Consider the following 20,772-nt stretch of genomic DNA (forward strand, 5'->3'; position numbering starts at 1 on the left):
AAAACATCTAATTCTTTAAAAAAAAAATCTGTTGCAGGAGTTTTGACAACAGCGACTCCATTTCACAATCATCGAGTAGTTTGCACAGAATCTTGAGTCGAAGATTTTCCATAGCCGGCAATTATTTTAAATATCTCGAAATTGGTGTACACGTTGGCGATGATATTTGTGTGGAACTAACTATGGGGGATAACCGCGGTAACGAGATCACATTTTCCCGGGATGCATGGACAGAGTTGTTGCGCACGAAGGAGTGTATTTCCAATTTACTTTCTATGCAGAAACAGTGTAGAAAAATGAGTGATGATTTAACATTGCAAATAGTTAATCTCAATGGTATGAATCTAGTGAAATTGTCGAATCAGTTCACAGCTCTATACATCACGGAAAAAACTATGCATAACTTGTACAATCTCGAATTCTGCATACACAACATGTATTCATGGCTGATCGGTAATGTTCCCACGATTACCGATAAATTTATGAATTTTGTCATTGTGGTGAGGGATACCAACGCGAAGAATATCGTGAAAGCGATTGTCGAGAGCGAATTTTTTTATCAAAATTCATTGATTGATTGTGAACTGGTGGCTTCATGCACTAATATCATTGCAGTCGAGGCGCAAAAAACGGATAGGTTAAAATATTAATGTTGTGTGAAAATTGTCTTTTGTAACAATACATTATTTTAAAAATAAAATTATTCAAGAATATCTCTTTTATATTTTTTTTTATTACAACATTACATACAATTCCTACAGAGAAATGAAGCAGAATTATCGCAATATAAAGTATAGTCGTTTTACAAAAATTAATTATCATAACTAAAAAATACAAGTAGAAAAATATAATTAAAGTATATTCGTTTTAGATATCCACGAATTATGTGACGCATCCATTCCCAGCCATTTCACATATACTTTATTTCCTTTTCTGCGTAATATTTTTTCAACTAAGTATATGTCAGGATATTTTGCCGCACGTATCTCAAGTTCATAAAATCCTCCGGCGATAGATTTGTTCGTAGAGTCGACCAAGAGATACAGTACTGGACAAAATAAAGTACGCACCTCTAATATTTTTACAATTACGTTTATAACTTCGTAGTTTTTACAGATATAATAATTATGTATTTGCACAAAAAGAAGGTTTCTTAGTCTACTTTTAAACTCAATGAGAAATAATTCCCAAAACCTGAAACATCGTACATTAGTCAAGCCCGTTACGTCTGTTGTCATATTTTCCTTGGACAAAATAAAGTACGCACTAGAGTGTTTATTCACTTTTAGCAATAATGGCATGTAGGATACCTTTCCTTGCAGTTGGAGATAAAAGAATGTTTACAAATAAACGTAGTAATAGAGTTTCAGTTAGCCATCAGTGCTCTTCGAAGCAAGATTGTATCAATCCATTGCGAATAACATGGAAACGAAACAAATTTCCGTACAAATTAGAAAATTAATAGTTGACGACCGGCAAAAGGGTCTCTCCAATAGGAAAATCGGTGAAAAATACAATGTTAGTGAAGCAGCGGTCAGAAAGATCTACAAAAAATTTGTAGAGCTTGGCACAGTAGCCGATAACATCGGTCGCGGACGGAAGAGGAAGACAAATTCAGTCGAGGATCGTAGAATTATCCGGGAGACGAAGAAAAATCCGACTGTTACTAGTCGTGTGATCAAGGAAAATGTGCAACTCAACATTTCTGAACGAACCGTGCGCAGGAGACTTCGGGAAGCTGGGCTGCGGAGCAGTTTTGCACAGCGTCGCCCTTTAATTCGAAAAGTTAATAAATTGAAACGTCTCCAGTTTGCAAAAAAATACGCCGATAAGCCAGTGGACTTCTGGAAAAAGGTTATTTGGAGTGATGAGAGTAAGTATGAACTGTTTGGTCATAAACAACGAACACGGGTTTGGTTGAAGCCCGGCGAAAAGCTTCTGGATAAAAATGTCCAAACAACTGTCAAGCATGGAGGAGGCAGTATTATGGTGTGGGGGTGTTTTGCGTGGTCGGGTGTGGGAAATCTCGTCAAGATCGATGGTATTATGACAGCAGACAAATACATTGACATCCTCAACGAGAATTTAGAAGAGTCTCTGCTAAAGATTGGTCTGGAAGATGACTTTATCTTCCAACAAGATAACGATCCTAAACATACCGCGCATAAAACTGCTGCTTTTTTTCGTGCTTCGAGGATCAAAGTGCTAGATTGGCCAGCACAATCGCCGGATCTAAATCCAATTGAAAATCTGTGGTCCATTTTGGACTAGAAGGTTAATAAGGGTACGGTAACGAACAAATACAAGTTATTCGAAGCTTTGGAAACGGCGTGGGGAAACATCGACGAACAGCACATCCGGAATCTCGTCGAAAGCATGCCTCGGCGTTTGCAAGAGGTCATACGAGCGAAGGGCGGCCATACAAAATACTAGTCCTCAATTAGAACTCAATTTTGGCTCTTATTATCACATGCGTACTTTATTTTGTCCAAAGAAAATATCCTTATAAATGTAACGGACCTGTCTATTGAAAAATGTTAAATGTTTTTGAAATTATTTTTGTTAAAACTTAAAAGTAGACTAAAAAATCTTCTTTTTGTGCAAATACATAATTATTATATCTGTAAAAACTACGAAGTTATAGACGTAATTGTAAAAATATTCGAGGTGCGTACTTTATTTTGTCCAGTACTGTATGTGACAGGATTCGTTCGTTTTACCGCGATAATCTTGAATATTTCAGTTGACCAGTTTGGCGTGTATCCTTTGTCGAATAAGGTTTTAAACTTGCTGACACGCACACGATCATCGACCTTGAATTTGGCAGGATCAGCAATCTTCACGTTACTGTATACGGTGGACAGAAGGTGTCCAGCATTTTTACGGCTCACGTCGACAGGTCGCATGCGGATTGTACGATGTTTTCGATTATTGTAGTCCTCAGTCAACGTGGGAAGCGCATCGATCCAGCGATATTTTCCACTCAACGAGAAAAATTTCCACTCAACGAGAAAAATTTCCACATGCTATTCTTCAGCGTGCGATTGAAACGTTCCACGACGGAAGCTTTCATAGTGCTAAATGTAGAATAATGGTATATGTTACGACTCTTTAGATAGTCTTGAAACGTTGTATTGTAGAATTCTTTCCCCATGTCAGTCTGCAAGTTGTTCGGGGCTCTACCATCTTTCTTCAACGCTGACGCGAAAGCTTTGCACACGTCGCTCGCATTTTTACTCTTCAAAGGAACCATGCATGACCATGCATATTTGCTAAATACATCGATTATCGTGAGAATATATCGATGCCCTCCATTGTCTCGCGCATATTTTTGAACTACAACGATATCGGCTTGCCAAAGATCATCGAATCCTCGCACGATCACACGTCTACGCGGGTAAAAACGTCTCGCCGGAGCATGCAGTTCTTCCACCACGTTTTCTTTACTCATCGTCGTTCTTGTAGCGCTCTCTCATTAACCGATTATTCACTTTTCAATCCAACTATTGAAGCGATGACTGATTCAGCTATCCAACTCGTTGAAAGCGACGCGTATCGTCTCTTGCTGTCGCTACTCAACTCGCTTTTCAATAGAGTCTTTACCTCATATATACTTTTCTTAAAATCTTCAGTTATATTTCCATCCCCCTCATTTTTTTCTCTCAAGGTTGATGATTTTTTATGATAACTTGATGACTCGATAAATGCTACTTAATATTGATAATACAGGTACAGGTACAGACAGGTACAGATACAGCTACAGACAGGTACAGAAACAGCTACAGGCAGGAACATGAACAGCTACAGACAGGTATGGACAGGTACAGGCAGCTATAGACAGGTATAGACAGGTACAGGAACAGCTACAGACAGGTATAGGAACAGCTACAGACAGGTATGGACAGGTACATGAACAGCTACAGACAGGTACAGGAACAGCTACAGACAGGTACAGGAACAGCTACAGACAGGTACAGGAACAGCTACAGACAGGTACAGGAACAGCTACAGACAGGTACAGACAGGTATAGGAACAGGAACAGGTACAGATACATCTTGTACAGTATGTTCATGTATGATGATTGCTATCCATGGATTCCCCTCAAGGACCGTCGACACGTTTCTTGTCAATATTTCAAACTCGTCTTCTTTTTACTTTCTCCTTCAAGGTCTCGTTGATATCAGTTGATTTCATATTTTCATTTACATCATATCGAATGCCTTGTATCGTAGCCAGTATTTCAGACTTTATCGTTTCTTTAATGGTTTTCAGGTCTTTGATCAGTTTTTCATTCTGTTCAGCTAATATTTCAGACTTTATCGTCTCTTTAGCGGTTTTCAGTTCTTTGACCAGTTTCTTCACAATCTCGGACTCAAGCTTCACGTTAAGCGTGTCCACGTATACTTTGGTTGCAACATGATCGTTTGCTTCAGGATTCGCCACGCGTCCGATCCTCATACCTTTCGCATCATACAATTTAGCATCATCATTTAAACATATAGCATTATCATGCACATAACTTTTAAAAACGCCGGGATAGAAAATCGAAGAAACATTTGACTCGGGTTTGTTCGCTTCGCGAAACACCATACCAAATTTGTCGATAGACATTGTTTCACAAGCTAGTGTTTTTCTTCGCTTATCATCAACTCGTACAACTGTTTGACTCATCCAGTTTTATCCATAGACTTTGAAATCTCAAGTTCCAGCTTTCACCGTTGTCCTCCCCCGAGGATATTGTTTGATTCGTTTTACAACAATTAAGACGAATGCGCATTCTATCGAGCTGTAACAATGTCACCAATTGACATTTCATTCATCACTAACTCAATGAACGCACGCGCTTTAATTTATAATTATACCGGCTTCACGAAGTTCTTCGATTATTGACGTTATTTCATTGTTATGGCTGGAATGTCCGGCATTCTTCGAAGCGGTTAACAATTTCACACGATCGACGAGTTTGTTTGGATCATCCCAATGCACGTAATCAATCGGATTGTTAGTCACACGCATAGAAGTTGGAAGTTGTATCCCCTTCCCACCACGTGACGAAAACATCGGTCCTATAATTTTCTTATACTTGTAACCTTTGTTTCCCTTTAGCTGATTCCCACGTCGATGCGCTTGCGTGAGAATGAGAATTCTTTTGTACACATTCTTATCATCCTCGGTGTACAACTGCTTGTCGGGTATTCTATTGAATATTAATTCATAAAGACCATGAGTCCCCTCGTACCTTACTCTGTTAATGATGATATCATCATTGCTGTTCACTTCAAACATTGAATTTCCCAGCATCAGTTTATTGTCTTGGAAATATACCCCGAACACGTTGTCGGAATTTTTCATTGATCCGGTAAAAAATTTTTCTAAATATTCACGCGCCAAAGGTCCGAAATTCTCGGTTAGATGTTGATTTTCCTCCCGATAAGTTTCTGGATTTTCAAAAATATTACGCATTGAAGATTCCAAAGATACCGTGCTCGGTGATTCGAAAGTATCCTGTTGCGGCATCGTTGACTCGATCTCATCGTCAGCGAGCGTTACTTCATCATTCTTTTTCTTCTTTATTCTTCTTCTTTTTTTCATAGATGACGATGGTGTCGTTCCCCTAATATCTGAGAATCTTCTTTTTTTTTGTATGGGAGACGGTGGTGGTGTTTCCTTAATATCCGAGAACGTGGTGTCACTATCCGGTTCAACAGTAGATGTATTTTGAACTAGCTGTTTCAACGGTTCGACGATCGGTTGTAAAGTTGTTCGCAAATTCGTCTCGGCCATCATTTTCCCAACTTTCAACGCTAAATACTTTTTACGTATGGTATCACTGGTCTTCGCTATTTCATTCACGACTGAAGCTCGCAGCTTTTCATTCTTTTCCTTTTGAGTTGACATATTGGAAGCGCAAGAGAGAGATTTACAGCCACGATACAGCACCGACCACCCTTACCGAGCAACTGTACTCGTTACAGTATGACAAACTCGTTAAATCCACGTCTGTAACGACCACGATTCGTAGGACTATCTTTATCGATTACGAGAAATCCATACTTCTTTCGCCAACAATTCGCACATAACGCGCTAAACGTTTCGAATGACATATCGGTATTTACATGATCCTGATGAATGTGACGCAAGTTCATGGTATCCTGTTTGAACAAAACCAGTAGATTGGCGTTGTCACGAATTAAATGTTTAGGTATTCTCGCATACGACTGACCCAAGTAGAAGCAATCAACGTGTGAATGTCTACCCATCGCAAAATACTCTCTCATGATATCCTGCTCGTCACACGCCACATCGTCGAAGATAAATATTGAATCGGGGCGTACCTCTGCAGGGGGTATTACGTCAGCGTTGTCTGCGAACGCGAAGTAGCCTACATCCTTCCCCACGGATGAGAACAGTTTGCTCAAGTATTGATATTTTGGTTGATTCAACGATTTTGAGTACACATAAACGTTTGCAAATCGTAGTCCGTTCGCACTCTCTAGCAGGCTGATCATAACGTTTGTTTTACCACATCCTGACGGACCGCTTATGACACATCGTACATTGCCTGGTAACAATGATCCATGTTTTCGCATCGTCTCGTCACAATCGTCGAACGCGCGACACGTTGGAACACGAATATCCAAAGATTGCCTTACAAAATGCATGATTTGATTGATTCGATGAGGGAGGGGGAGGTAGTATTTATACGAGAGCTCGAATACCATCGGTATCAGTCACTCCCCACCCCCCCCGAACGTGTTCTTTTTAAAAGAGATAGTAGACAAAATAGCTTATGAATCATCGTTCACAACGGTGCCTCAGTTCGCATACGGGCAAGTGGGTTTTTAAACAGAGCTATAAACGCGCTACCATTTGAATTGCATATACCTGGATATCAATTCTGTGGTCCTGGTACAAAACTAACTGCGCGATTAGCTCGTGGGGATCGAGGAATCAATCCGTTGGATACAGCCTGTCGAGAGCACGATATAGCGTATTCGCGATACAAAGATCTTGAAAATCGTCACAAGGCCGATCAGGTTTTGGCTGATCGAGCGCTGCATCGGATAACGTCCGGAGACGCGACGTTGGGAGAGAAGGTGTCCGCGACTGCAGTGTTGGCAGCCATGAAAGCTAAAACGAAATTGGGCATGGGTTTGATAAAGAAAAAAGGTGAAAAGAAAAAAAAAACAACGAAACGAATTCTCCCGATCGCCAAACGTGGTGGTTTTCTACCGTTGCTGTTACCCGCTTTGTCGGCTATAGGCGCATTGACGGGTGGTGCCGCGGGAGTAGTCAAAGCTATAAACGCTGCAAAAGCTGCTAAGAAACAATTACAAGAAGCGGAGCGACACAATCGAGCCATGGAGGGTCGTGGGATACATCTCGCACCGTATAAGCATGGAAAAGGTTTGAAGGAAAAAAAAAACAACGAAGAAGGACAACACGACGACAGATATCGAATTGATGGTCATGTGTAAAGGATTACCGTATTTTCGTGGAGTTTTTATGCGTGACGATTTACCGCTGCGTGCGTGGGTAAACGAGCGAGGTATAGTCAATCTAGATAATAGTCGTGGACCGGGAACGCACTGGGTCGCCTATATAAAACACGGCTCGCGTGTCAAATACTTTGATAGTTTTGGAAATCTTCGACCACCGATCGAGTTGATTCGCTATTTCGGCGAAACGTGATGATCTTATATAACCACGAACGTTTTCAAAACTACGACGACAGCGTGTGTGGTCAATTGTGTGTGAAATTTCTCCGAGAATAAAAACGTTGGAAAGAGTCTCTCTACACGATGTATGCGAAAAAGTCATTTACGTTTACGTTGTCGGGAAGAAGCAGCATACTATCATCAAAGTACTTTTCCCCCATAGATCTGAGCAATGGCGAATATGAGCTGGGATTGCTCGATTTGCAAACTTATTATACGATACCGAACATCAGCGCCAACATTGGAAACAATAGATTCTACTTCGGTGAAAAAGATGAGGAGGTCATCATCCCCGACGGTTCATACGAATTGGAGGCAATCAATGCGTACTTGAGGCGAGAAATATGCGCACGATATCCCCCAAAAAATGTTCACGAGACTGCCACCTCAGATATCGAATATCCGCTGGTCTTACGGGCGAACAACAACACCATGAAAAGCGAAATTAAAAGCAACTATCAAATAAACTTTGCAAAGCCTGGCAACGTGGGATCCATCCTAGGATTTTCCATAGATCGTGTTTTACCACCAAACGTGTGACATACATAGAACACACCAGTGAATATCATCAGCGTGAATATCGTACGAATGGAATGTAACATAACCACCGGATTGTACGACAATGGTAAACTCGTTCACACGATACATGAGTTCGCGCCTCAGGTACCACCAGGATATAAATTGTCGGAAACGCCTGCGCGAGTCATTTACCTTCCGATCGTTGCACGAGTAATTGACGATTTAACCATTCGCATAGTTGATCAATCCGGACGTTTGATTGATTTTCGAGGTGAAGAAATCACGGTGCGACTACACGCGCGTCGAAGCAATGCTAATTCATAATACGGTATTCCATACATTGAACAACAGCATCGGCAACAACAGCAAGAAACTAACCGCAGAAAAAAGGTTGACGATTCGTAAGAAATTAACTGTGGAAAACGCAAAGTATCTACAATCTTTGGGCTTTATTGTTAAAAAGTGAGAGATCATGTTTGATGACATTTTGAACATCTCTGAAGCGCCGATCTTCGACAATCGTATAACGAAGATTGAGCTGCACACATACAATCCGTATGCTAACACAACGTTTGAAAACAGCGATGAGATAAGGATACCCATTCAACAACAAGACCTATACACGCTCCCATGTAAAAGCTTCCTATACGTTGAGGGAAAACTTAGTTTACCAGGAAAACTCGAATTACCGGTTGAAGGAGAATCCCACATCGATACGGTAACTCTCGAGAACAATACTGGTGCGTTTATGTTTGAGGAAATACGCTATGAATTGAATGGAGTGGAAATTGATCGGTCCAGAAATCCTGGCGCGACGACAACTTTGAAGAATTATGTGAGTCTGTCTAGAACGAGAAGCAGCGCATTGTCCAACGCTGGTTGGCTGTATGGTGATGATGGACAGAAGCAGACTGCAACGGCCACGGCTGCAATATATTTCAACTTTTGCGTACCTATGAGTGTTTTATTAGGCTTCTACGAAGACTACAAACGCATCGTGATAAATGCTCGGCACGAATTAATTTTGATTCGCTCGCGTACCGACGCGAATGCGTTGTACAGTCCTTCCAACAACGCGAAACCTATTCTGAATCTATACAAAATTTAATGGCGAATGCCTCACGTCACATTGGATGAAGTACATAAGCTGTCCATGCTACAGATTTTAGACAGCGACAGACCGATCGACATGACCTTTCGATCGTGGGATCTGTACGAATATCCTCTACTACAGACAACTACGAAGCATACATGGACAATAAAAACGGCTCTACAAATGGAAAAACCGCGATACGTGATATTCGCTTTGCAAACCAATCGAAAGAACAACTTAACGAAAACGGCTACACGATTCGATCATTGCGCATTGACAAATATTCGACTTTACTTGAACTCGGAAACCTATCCATACGATGATCTAAATATCGATTTCGAGAAAGGTAAATACGCATTGCTCTATGACATGTATGCAAAATTCCAAGAATCATACTATGGAAACGGTGAAGCGCTACTCAATGTCACGGATTTCTTGCAATACGGTCCGCTCGTCGTTCTCGATTGTTCCCGACAAAACGAAGTGTTAAAAAATGCTACGGTTGACGTGCGAATCGAATTTGAATGTCGAACCGACGTCCCCCCATCGACAACAGCCTACTGCTTAATAATACATGACCGTATCATGGAATACAATCCACTAACGAACATTGTTCGAAAAATTACTTAAAAAACGCTTGTACAAAAAATATATATTTTATCAAATAAAAATTATATGAATGATTTTTTATTTAAAAACAATCCTCATCCTTGCAATAGAGCTGTACCACCCCTCGAGAGAGTTTCTACTCCACTTTTTCAGAGTGGTATAGAGTTTCCCCCTTATCTTTTTGCCGCATGTAGGATTGTACCCTCGAACGTGCTTCATGATTCTTATTCATATCATTGCAAGAGGTGTGTTTCATAATCTGTAACAGCATTATTTCGCTGCTGATGCCGAGTTGTCAAGCTGGGAAAACATCTGAACACAATCCTACATCACCGAGAGAATTTCTACTTCACTTTTTTTTTCAGAGTGGTATAGAGTTTCCCCCTTATCTTTTTGCCGCATGTGGAATTGTGTCCCAGATGTTTTACGGTTCTTATCCATATCATTGTAAGAGGAGCGTTTCATAATCTGTAACAGCATCCTTTCGCGGTTGATGTTGACTTGTAAAGTCTGGGGAATTTTGTCTTTCCTCTATGAGACTTTTCTAATCTAGCAAGCTGCAGTAGTGGCGTTCTTTAACGGTTTGGAGTTACCAGGCCAAAACATCTGGTCACATCAGTTCTCTCGATTAGCACCGATTGAATTTCGCGAGTTCAGATTTCATTATCTACTGCAACGAAACGTCTTTTCTAATCTCACGAGATTTCATTGCATCTTTTTCCGGAGGGGGTACTTGTATAAAACAATGGGTGTTGACAATGTCCAAGCACATTTCAAGATGTTATACCTAATTATTGAGGCTGAAGTTTCCCACAGTGGGTATTTGGAGTTGGTGGTAAGTATAAAGAAATAAATAATATTCTATTAAAGATATTTTAATTAATAAATATTATTACAGATTTTCAACACGGAGGAGGAGCGAACAGCGTTCATCAGGGGATGGCAGTATGCCGTGAGGCATAGTGCTGATGAATGGGACGCGTTCACGTCCATTGATATTCCATTAGATATGGTGCGTAAGTTACCAATTTTTATATTTATTAATAATTAACACTTAAAAATAATTTTTATATTTATTAATTTAAAAAAAATTATTAATATTAAAAAACTTTTTTTCTTTTCAGGACATCAATGAGCAATAATTGGTATCATAAAAAAAGGAATCCCTCAACCCAGTCAATATTTTGAAGTAATGTTTTAAAAATTTTAAAAATGTAAAAAATTTTTTATAATAAAAATCATTTTTTTTTTAAATTATGATTGATTGAAAAACAATCCCTCATACTTCTCAATCTACTACTCAATCCTACTTAATGTAATAAAATTTTTTTTTATAATAAAAAGCATTTTTGAATTAAGATGTATTTTTTATTTAAAAAACAATCCTCCTACTTCCCAATCTGAAGCGCATAGAATATAAATGTTTTCATAGGATGCGTCTCCATACTTTTTTTCTTTTTATAGATAAAAATTTCTCAATTGATACTGTAATGCCCCCAAGGAAGAGTATTGATTAAATTATTACAAATATATCGCTTATCGTCGTACGGACTCAATGCTAATTTTATTTCCGACATCGAATACACCTGATGTCGTACAGACGCTATACAATTACTGCTAACACTCTTTTCGGTATGATTATTAAGACATTCGACATAGTCTTCGAAACTTATATCTCGAGCGGTAACGTTTGTCCTAATGCCTTTGATCTTTTTGGTTTCGCAATCATCATGCACGCGAATCGCATACATTTTCGAACAAAGTCCTACGAACTCTGTCATGATTTTACCACCATTCTCATCCTTCATCAATCCTAGTTGTTTCTTGTTTGCAATCGGAACACCGTAAACGTTGTTCACTGTATAATTACTGGTGTCATATCGATGGATATCACGTTTCAGCAGCGTCTCGTACGCGTCATCGCAAGTGATTTCATATATCAGACTATCCGTGTCCGTGTATAAAATCTTACAATTTTGCTGGAATTTTGGATACATGTACTCGTAATGAAAAGTGTATAAATGAAATTTTGATATATCCAATATGGACATGCCTACGTAGATGGGCTTGTAAAATTTAACGAGCAGCTTTTTCATCTGAATCGCGACGAAGTCTTTGGAAAACACTGTATAACTGTGAAAATTTGGTCTAGCTATCAATCGTTCAACTCCGTGTCTACCATTCCATCGAGAAAGTAATTTCACGATCGCATGATTTCGAACGTTCTCCATCGTTTTTCCAAACACAGCATTGTTCATTAATTTGAACAAATTCTTTGAAAAATCGTTAGTTGCGTTAGTGCGTAATTTTGTATTCAAGTCGATATATTCGTGCAACCATCGCGACTGTTGAAACTCTAGAATTCGATGAATTTTCTTCAATTTCAGATTATGTTTTAAACTTTGCTGGAGGTATCGATAATGTATAACATATCGCTCCTTATTGCGAAGTGTTGCCAGCAACTTTCTTTGACTCGAGCTGGTTGCTGCATCGTGACTTGGACAAAATGGAAGATCTGCGTGAGCATCGTGAATTTCGCGTGGATACTCTAAATCAACCTCCAAAATGTATCCTACAGGGCTATCGATTGGAATGGATTCAATGTTGAAATTATCAATATCCTCCACCCATCGAAAGTCTCTGTGCGGTAGAGGTTGCGACATGGCCCAACCATACAAATTATTCACGTCAAAATACATTAAGTAGGTGGATGGTTTACTCGAATCGTGTGTAGACAAATATTTGTTGTTTGCATGTGCATATCTGTGAGAACATTGGCTCAATCCACCACGTATTCCTCGCTCCACGAACAAAAGCATATCGACGTTGGTGAACAACTCCAATTCAATCTTCGTCATTTTCAACATCACATCCCACGCGAAACCGGGGAGCGTATAATAATGTGCTGGATCAAGCTTATAATTCTCGAGACAGTCATCGCGAAAATTTTCGAAAACATCTGCCAACAACAATACATCCAATTTTAGATATAAATCACTGTACTCTCCTAGCGTTTGTATAGTGAAACGCGACCAAACAGTATTTGCATGAATGTAATCAATGTTGGATATCTCGCTACCATTTAACCGATTGTAAAATGCTTCGCGCGGCGGTAAACATGTATCATTTAATTTATCGTACGATGCCAGATAGTCGTATGGAAACACGCCTTTTCTGGTCAACAGGTTGAAATCATCGTTAGAAAGATGTGTAAATTCACCTCGTACGATGCATAATTTATTTTTGTCCAAATACGATGACAGCTTGTCCAGACTCGAGTTCAAGAACTTGAATGAGTCGATGAAGCGAAATTTTAAGAACTTTACATACTTTCGTTCTTCACCCGGCTGTCTCTCGATGGAAACGTTTTTTGTGAATGAGATATACTTCTCTTTCGTCAATGGTAACACGTCTATCCGTCCCTCAAACGAATTTGCTAATTCTTTTATGCTGAAATGTGCATCGTAGCCTGATAAATTATGGAAAACCACTGGTATCACGTATGAAGATTGATAGCTTAAATTGCATACGTTATGAGCTGGACCACGATATGCGCCCGTGAAATGACAATGATCACGCACTCGTATATCGTTTTCCTCAAACGTTTTCTCACAGACATGACAATGTGTGGCCGTACGAAATTTAATTTTTCCGCTTCAGTTAGTGGATTCATTGGCACCGTTTTATCAAATAGCGGCTGTAATTTCTGACTCAGCTCGTACAACCTGTTTGCAAACCATGCAGCGCACCCCGCTTTATCACGATAAACCTGATACTCGCACAGCGATACATCGTAGCGACAATGTATATAATATCCTATACTAAACGCGTGGTGTTGTTGATATTGTACGCGTGCCGCACGGTCTTCTCCCTCCTGTTCCTCAGGCAGCAGCAGACACTCCAAGTCAGCATAGATAATGAACGGTGCCTGTTCTTTGTTTACAAAGTTTTTAAAGTGCAACCACTTATCTTCGCTCGTTGGAAGCGTCAGAGCACAATCATTCATTCGTTCACAGTCGATTGTATGAATGTTTAATCTCTCCGGCGTAGGGAAATATTGCAGGCACCTGTGGGAAGAAAACTTTTCTTGCTTCAAAGAATTTAAAAAAACAAAAAACGTGCAACTTACCGATCACAAATATGTTTATGATTTTTCTGCTTGCTAAGCTGTGATGAAACCAATCTTGACAAATTTCGTATACATGCGAAATGGCCGTGCGTCTTTGCAGCATTCTGGATAAACAGCAAATTGACATGTCTTCTCCGTTTCTTCTCAGTCAAATGAAGTGTTACACATTTCTTCCGCACCCATTCGAACACGTTTATGGAAACATCGTTTTTTCGTTCAAATTTTCGAATGTCTTTGAACAGCATAGGCGATTGAAAACCTTCGGTTTGAAGCACTGTTTTGTAGTGTGGATATGATGATAAACGCGATGGATTTGTCTTGGCCGGATAGAGACCCACCACGACCGCCCAAAAAAAGCATGCCTCATCCTTGCTATTCACGTCCACGACCGCTCTTTTCAACTGTATCGTTCGAGGCAAGTAGGTTTCAGTGGTGCAGCCGGCTTGCAATGGCTGGTATTTGCTAAAATTCACAATCAAATGCAGTATCTTTGACAGTGCCCACCCGCTGTCTCGCTCTTGAAACTCTTCCAACGATGTCAAAATCGTTGGCACAACGTCTCTCTGATACCACTGCCGTAGATTGCTTGTCCGAAACAATGCAACGTTTCGCGTACTGAAACTTTTCACGGAAACCTCGTTGGTATGCTGCATGAATTCCGCCTCCAACGTCACGCTAGCTTTCAGCGATGAATGCGTGTTTAAAAATTCTGTAACGCGTCCTGTAACCATTCGTTTCGCATGTTGTAAAAATTGTCTAGGATCGATATGTTCGACGTTGATAACGATGCCGGTCGATATGCGATTTTTAAACGCCGACTCTACATTTTCCCAACGGAGTGTCGAGGCTCTCGCACCGCCGCGATCATATAAACCTCTACCGGTGTGCGGCGAGGAAATACGTTTATGCAATGAAACGTTCAAAGTTTTCATACGACACATAGTTGATGTTAAACTAGATTTCATGCTCCCCGACAATTCATCCTTTGCACTGGATAGATAATTGATGCAGCATTGCAGAGACTCGATGTACGAGCGATGCCATTCGTGATACTCGTCCATAGTTTTCACCAGCATTGACATGCTTGTCAAACACCTCAACATTTTTTTCCACGTTTCAATCATCTTGCTACCGCACAGTTGTTGACAAAAATATTCCTTTCAACTTTAATTTGCTAAATTTCCAGTTCTCAAAATATAATTGCACTTTACAATGTAACGTTCGCACCGTTTTTAACTATGAATATCAAACAACTTTTTTTGTCACGGCAAACGTTTGCAACGATGGAACGTTTGCAAAGACTACAATTCATATTCCATCGTGTCCTATTTATACATTGCTACCCTTAAAGATAAGGGTGATGTCTAGATGACGTAAGAAAGAAGGGGGCGGTACCTAACAGCTCTGTCCTTGGCCTAGATGACGTAAGAAAGAAGGGGGGTATGACTCAGCAGCTTTGCCCTTGGCCTAGATGACGTAAGAAAGAATGGGGGAGTACCGCGAACCTTAACTGATGACTCAGCAGCTTTGCCCTTGGCCTAGATGACGTAATGCTCGTGTAATACCAAAGGAGTATAATCTTTCAGAGAGATTGTCGCCCGCCCCGCGAAAAAATATGATGCAATAAAATATGATGTAATATATGCTTGCGCAATAGCGCTCTGCGGTACCACCCCTTAAGTGATGACTCAGTAGCTCTGTCCTTGGCCTAGATGATGTAAGAAAGAACGGGGCGGTGCCTAACAGCTTTGCCCTTGGCCTAGATGACGTAATGCTTGTGCAATACCAAAGGAGTATAATCTTTCAGAGGGATTGTCCCCCCCTCCCCCACGAAAAAATTTAAGTGATGACTCAGCAGCTCTGTCCCTGGCCTAGATGACGTAAGAAAGAAGGGGGCGGTGCCTAACAGCTTTGCCCTTGGCCTAGATGACGTAATGCTTGTGCAATACCAAAGGAGTATAATCTTTCAGAGGGATTGTCCCCCCCTCCCCCACGAAAAAATTTAAGTCATGACTCAGCAGCTCTGTCCTTGGCCTAGATGACGTAAGAAAGAAGGGGGCGGTGCCTAACAGCTCTGTCCTTGGCCTAGATGACGTAAGAAAGAATGGGGGAGTACCGCGAACCTTAAGTGATAACTCAGCAGCTCTGTCCTTGGCCTAGATGACGTAAGAAAGAAGGGGGCGGTGCCTAACAACTCTGTCCTTGGCCTAGATGACGTAATGCTTGTGCAATACCAAAGGAGTATCATGTTTCGTATATGCTTGTGCAATAGCTCTCTGCGGTACCGCTCTCCCGTGAATTGGAAAGTTCCTCAGAACCGCCTGAATTGGGAAGTGAATTAGAACCCGTGTATATACCCTACTGTGAGCGCATACTAGAGGGTCGCGGGAAGGCCGCGGATAGTCTCGGGAAGGACAAAGCCACCGATGGACGACCATGCGGCAAGGGAGCAGGGCTACCTGTTGTGCGTGGCAGAAAAAAATGTCTCCGTGGGCTCCCCACCTTTTTTAGGGAAAGGGACCTTTCTTTCAGGGAGCCCTGCTCCCTGCTGTGGAGCCGTCGGCCCGCTAGATATTTCTTCCCGCGTGGACGTCCATCAGCGGCTTTGGCCTTCCCGAGACTATCCGCGGCCTTCCCGCGACCCTCTAGTATGCGCTCACCTTTAAGGTACGCTGATGAGTGTAGCGCGCTGGCGCGTTGGAAAACAACGTAGGGGCAATAGTAGGCTATGGTGGGGGTATGGTTTAGTACCACAGTACCACAGCCTTGGCATCACTGGCTCGAGCATTGTTCCGCGTTTCGTGTGGCATCCTTGCGGTGCCTGGCGCCCGAATCTTTCGTTTTCGTGAGAAGATCGTCGAATCTTCGAGTCTCGTTTGTCTCGGGCAGAACGCGTGTACTCGGCTTGCACGCGGCCTGGTCTCAGCGCTTGCAAGGCCCGAAATTAACCGGCTTTCGCGAGTCAAAGCGCTCGTCGAAAAAAGGTTAACGTGACAGTGTATAACTATCATAGATCTACAAAACAAATATTTTAAATTTCCATTAAGAACCCATATAAAAAAGTTTTAGAAATGCCTTTTTTTGCATGTAACCTTGTAAATTATAATTTTTGGAAAATCTGATTTGCATATTATTTCATAAACCAATGCTTCTATTGTAATCGATTATAGAAAATCAGATCGCGTTTTGCACAATTATAAAAAAGTTATTCTGTTTTAAAGGGCGCGTTCGAATACTTTCGTGGCTCACTGTATTTCGTCGTCGAGAGGATGATGAACGACACTGTCCAACTGCCCCCTTCTCTATGCAGATACCGAGGGGACATTATTACATTGTAACAGACCTGCACCGGGCAGGCCTGTTACTAGTAGAACCGGGTATCAAGGCGCGCCGAATCGAACCGAACCGAGCCAAAATAGACCGAACCTAACCGGCGCGCACCACCGATACGCGCCCCGCGCCGAACGACCACCGCGCCATGAAGCAAACACCGATAGGAACGAGTCGACAGTTTTTCCCCCCACGCGCGTGAGGAACGTCGAGAACATTCGTGAAGTTCAGCACCGCACCGTCGCCCGACCCACCAAACGAACAGCTATAAAAGCTGCAACGCAACCGCGGGAGGGCCTTCTTAGCTGGGACGAGACTCAGATCGGATCGTTCCTGTTAGTATCCCTGTAAGTATCCCTTCCGGTGAAGAACTACGTTCCACCAAACAGAATACGGCGTTGTTCGGGATTCAAATCGAGAAGTTTACCGGTCGATTGAGACCCCTGGGTTTTTCTACCTATTTCCAGAACACACGCCGTGTGTTATTATTTTCGACACCGCGTTCTCAACGGCTCGCCGTCGTGACCCGTAAACTACCTCGATTCGAATCCCGAAACAATCGACTCTGCGATCGATCCGCCAATCGCGGACCACCGCGTTCGTCGACTTGGGCCTATTCGGGAACCCCCTCGGCGAAGCGGAGAGACTCTCTCTGTTCATCGCGCTCAGATAACACCTTGAGTCCAAAGCTCTTGTAAAACGCGCTTCCTTAGCACTTACGCAGATCAGTGCCGTGCGCGCTCAACTTCTACTGAATCACCAATAAAGCACCGCGCGTATTCGATCGAAATCACGACGTTTGTTGAGAGTTTTCTTTAACCTCTGTTCCGCGACCGTTACACCTTTCCTCGCGCGTCCATATCTGGGCGATCCTGGCAATCAGGCTTTCCGACCGTCGGTCGTAGCCGAAACAGGCGTCGTACCGCCATCTTGTTAACCAGCATTCCTGTTCCATGGGAGCATTCCACCGGTGACGAACTACGTTCTACCGAAGTAGAGTACGGCGTACCGCCACTCTGAAAGGCCAAGGTGTACCACCAGCTACCTCGTCAAGACGTACCGTCCACGAGAACGAACGACGAGCACGATGAATCATCGCTCGTCGCTGTAGAACCGCCTGAGAGGACGTAGACGCACGGTCAACCACCACGTTGAAATCCGACCGACACGACTCAGGCAGGGAGCCCTCCTCCCTTCCCGAAAACGTCCTGTTCCTGTAGCATAGCCAGAGCACGACGTACCGTCACTCTCTTTTCGCCAAGGTGTACCACCAGCGAGCTTGTTAAGGCGTACCGCCGACAAGAACGAACGACGAGCACGATGAACCATCACTCGTCGCCGTAGAACCGCCCGAGAGGATTATGGCGTATGGCGAACCGCCACGTCGCATATCCGGCCGACCTGACTCGGGCAGGGATTTCCCTACCGTCCTGATTATCCGTTTACCTGTCTCGAAACACGTTCGCGTCGCGTTCGAGAAAGTTACGCGTTCCGTACCTGAAAACCGCGATCTGCGCGTTCGAGAAAGTTACGCGTTTCTTACCTGAAAACCGCGATCTGCGCATCCGAGAAAGTTACGCGCATCCGTACCTGAAAGTCGCGATCACCGAGTGAACATTCGCGAAGACCGAAACCCGAAAACCGCGCTCGCGAACTCGCCGGCAGCGAGCATGTCAGTGAAACCGCCTGTGTCGTTATTTCGAAACCCGCATACCACGTCCAGTTCCCCATCGACATTTTTCCTCTCGTTGAACATCGAACTCTGGATCGGCGAGCTATAAGGACGAAGAGGAAGTCTCCGACGTGACGACGAAACCGGGTTGTTACAACATTCCTTTCATTTTGTTTTCTTTCTTTTTCACAATGCTACTAACGTTCTCATTATTCACCATATTCTGTAATACTCTGTAATGAACTGTATGTTGTAATAAAAATCATAAGAGATTTCCTATACAAAAAACTATTCAAAATAAACATGTTTTTGTTGAAATATATTATTATTTCTGTCAATTCTCCATCCGCTCGCTCCTCCCTCTTTCTCCCTCTTTATTATTATTTATGGATGATCGTACGGCGATTAAATTAAACAATTGATTAAATCAGTCTCACATCAAATAATTATATAATTATAGTATTATAAATATAATATTATATTATATTATTGTAAATATAATATTATAAATTAATATTATAAGATAATATTAATTGTGTGCATATGTATTTAATCAAACACTATATCCATCACATCTCCATATTTGTGTATGTACGTAGAACCTAAATATAACTTTTATTTGTACAAATAAGAGTAAAAATAAGTAATAATTATTTAGACAAATATGTAAAAATCGTGTATTCAAATAAACAAAAATTATTAATACAAATCAGTAGAAATGATTTATACACCCTGCACAAATTATAATAAAAACTACAATTATCACGTTATTTGACGACCAAGATTTGTTTTAAACATTTCTGACAAATAAACCGAATTACTTTATTAATAACGTATTATTTCTTTCTATTACCAAGTCCTTCCCTTATACTTATACTTATTGTTAGTTAAATGTATCTATGGTATGAAGTATGAGGTACAATTACTACAATTAAATATTGACAATAGTTCACAAACATTGACAATATTTCGTACATAACCGTGGTAAGCGATATAGTAGTAACAATTACAATGTTTCTATTATTATGGTGCCACTTTACACACTTTCCAAAATAAATTGTTATATTTTCGAAGGTTCCATTTCGTTACATTTTAAATAAATTTGTTAAACCTTCAAAAATAAGAAATGTCTAGTAGCTATACAAGTTCCCCTTGTTCCATATCCCATGAGCTCCACAGTTTTTAAACCGTTCATTTGTACATTTAGTATTACGACTTGGAAACGTCGGATCAAGGTGTTAGTTATGTCAAGTCGAATAAAGATACATGTGATTTTTATCTATTCCAATTACTCGTCACCAATAAAACAATCGAATAAATCATCTTGCTACATCGAGCTTCGAATAAATCTTGAGGTTAAGATGAAAATCGTTCCACTGAAATCTCATAGATAAATTTGCATAGCCAAAATCTGACGAATACACCGTAAGATAAATGGTGGCGCTCTGTCTTCGACTCTCAAGTAACGGTGAAAGATAAACTGAAAATTCTCAGCTGTCATCTTACGAATAATGCCTCTAGAATAACTTCTCGCCGTTAGAGGCGTTGAATACGTATACGCAGTTACTTCGAGATTCGATAAAAAACAGATGACGAATGAAATTTCTGGAGAGTATCTTACAGATAAACTGCGTCGAATATGTATTTCAGGAAAAGCAGAACAAATAAAAGATAACTTACGTTTATCTTTTATTTAAAAAT

At 41.2% G+C, this 20,772-nt stretch overlaps 2 protein-coding genes across 2 annotated transcripts; one reads left to right on the forward strand and one right to left on the reverse strand.

Moving 5' to 3' along the window:
- The first annotated feature begins 8,710 nt into the window (after window positions 1-8,710).
- On the forward strand, window positions 8,711-9,346 carry LOC143207948 (uncharacterized). Its single transcript, XM_076421898.1, has one exon. The coding sequence runs from the start codon at window positions 8,711-8,713 to the stop codon at window positions 9,344-9,346; it is 636 nt and encodes a 211-aa protein (XP_076278013.1).
- A 2,069-nt stretch (window positions 9,347-11,415) lies between these two features.
- Window positions 11,416-15,151, reverse strand: LOC143207955 (uncharacterized). Its single transcript, XM_076421908.1, has 4 exons — window positions 14,070-15,151; window positions 13,471-14,007; window positions 12,209-13,390; window positions 11,416-12,115 (listed from the first exon to the last, which is right to left on the reverse strand). The coding sequence occupies exons 1-4, from the start codon at window positions 15,149-15,151 to the stop codon at window positions 11,416-11,418; spliced, it is 3,501 nt and encodes a 1,166-aa protein (XP_076278023.1).
- Window positions 15,152-20,772: the final 5,621 nt, after the last annotated feature.

Source organism: Lasioglossum baleicum, chromosome 1, assembly GCF_051020765.1.
Source record: "Lasioglossum baleicum chromosome 1, iyLasBale1, whole genome shotgun sequence".
Taxonomy (NCBI): Eukaryota; Metazoa; Arthropoda; class Insecta; order Hymenoptera; family Halictidae; genus Lasioglossum; species Lasioglossum baleicum.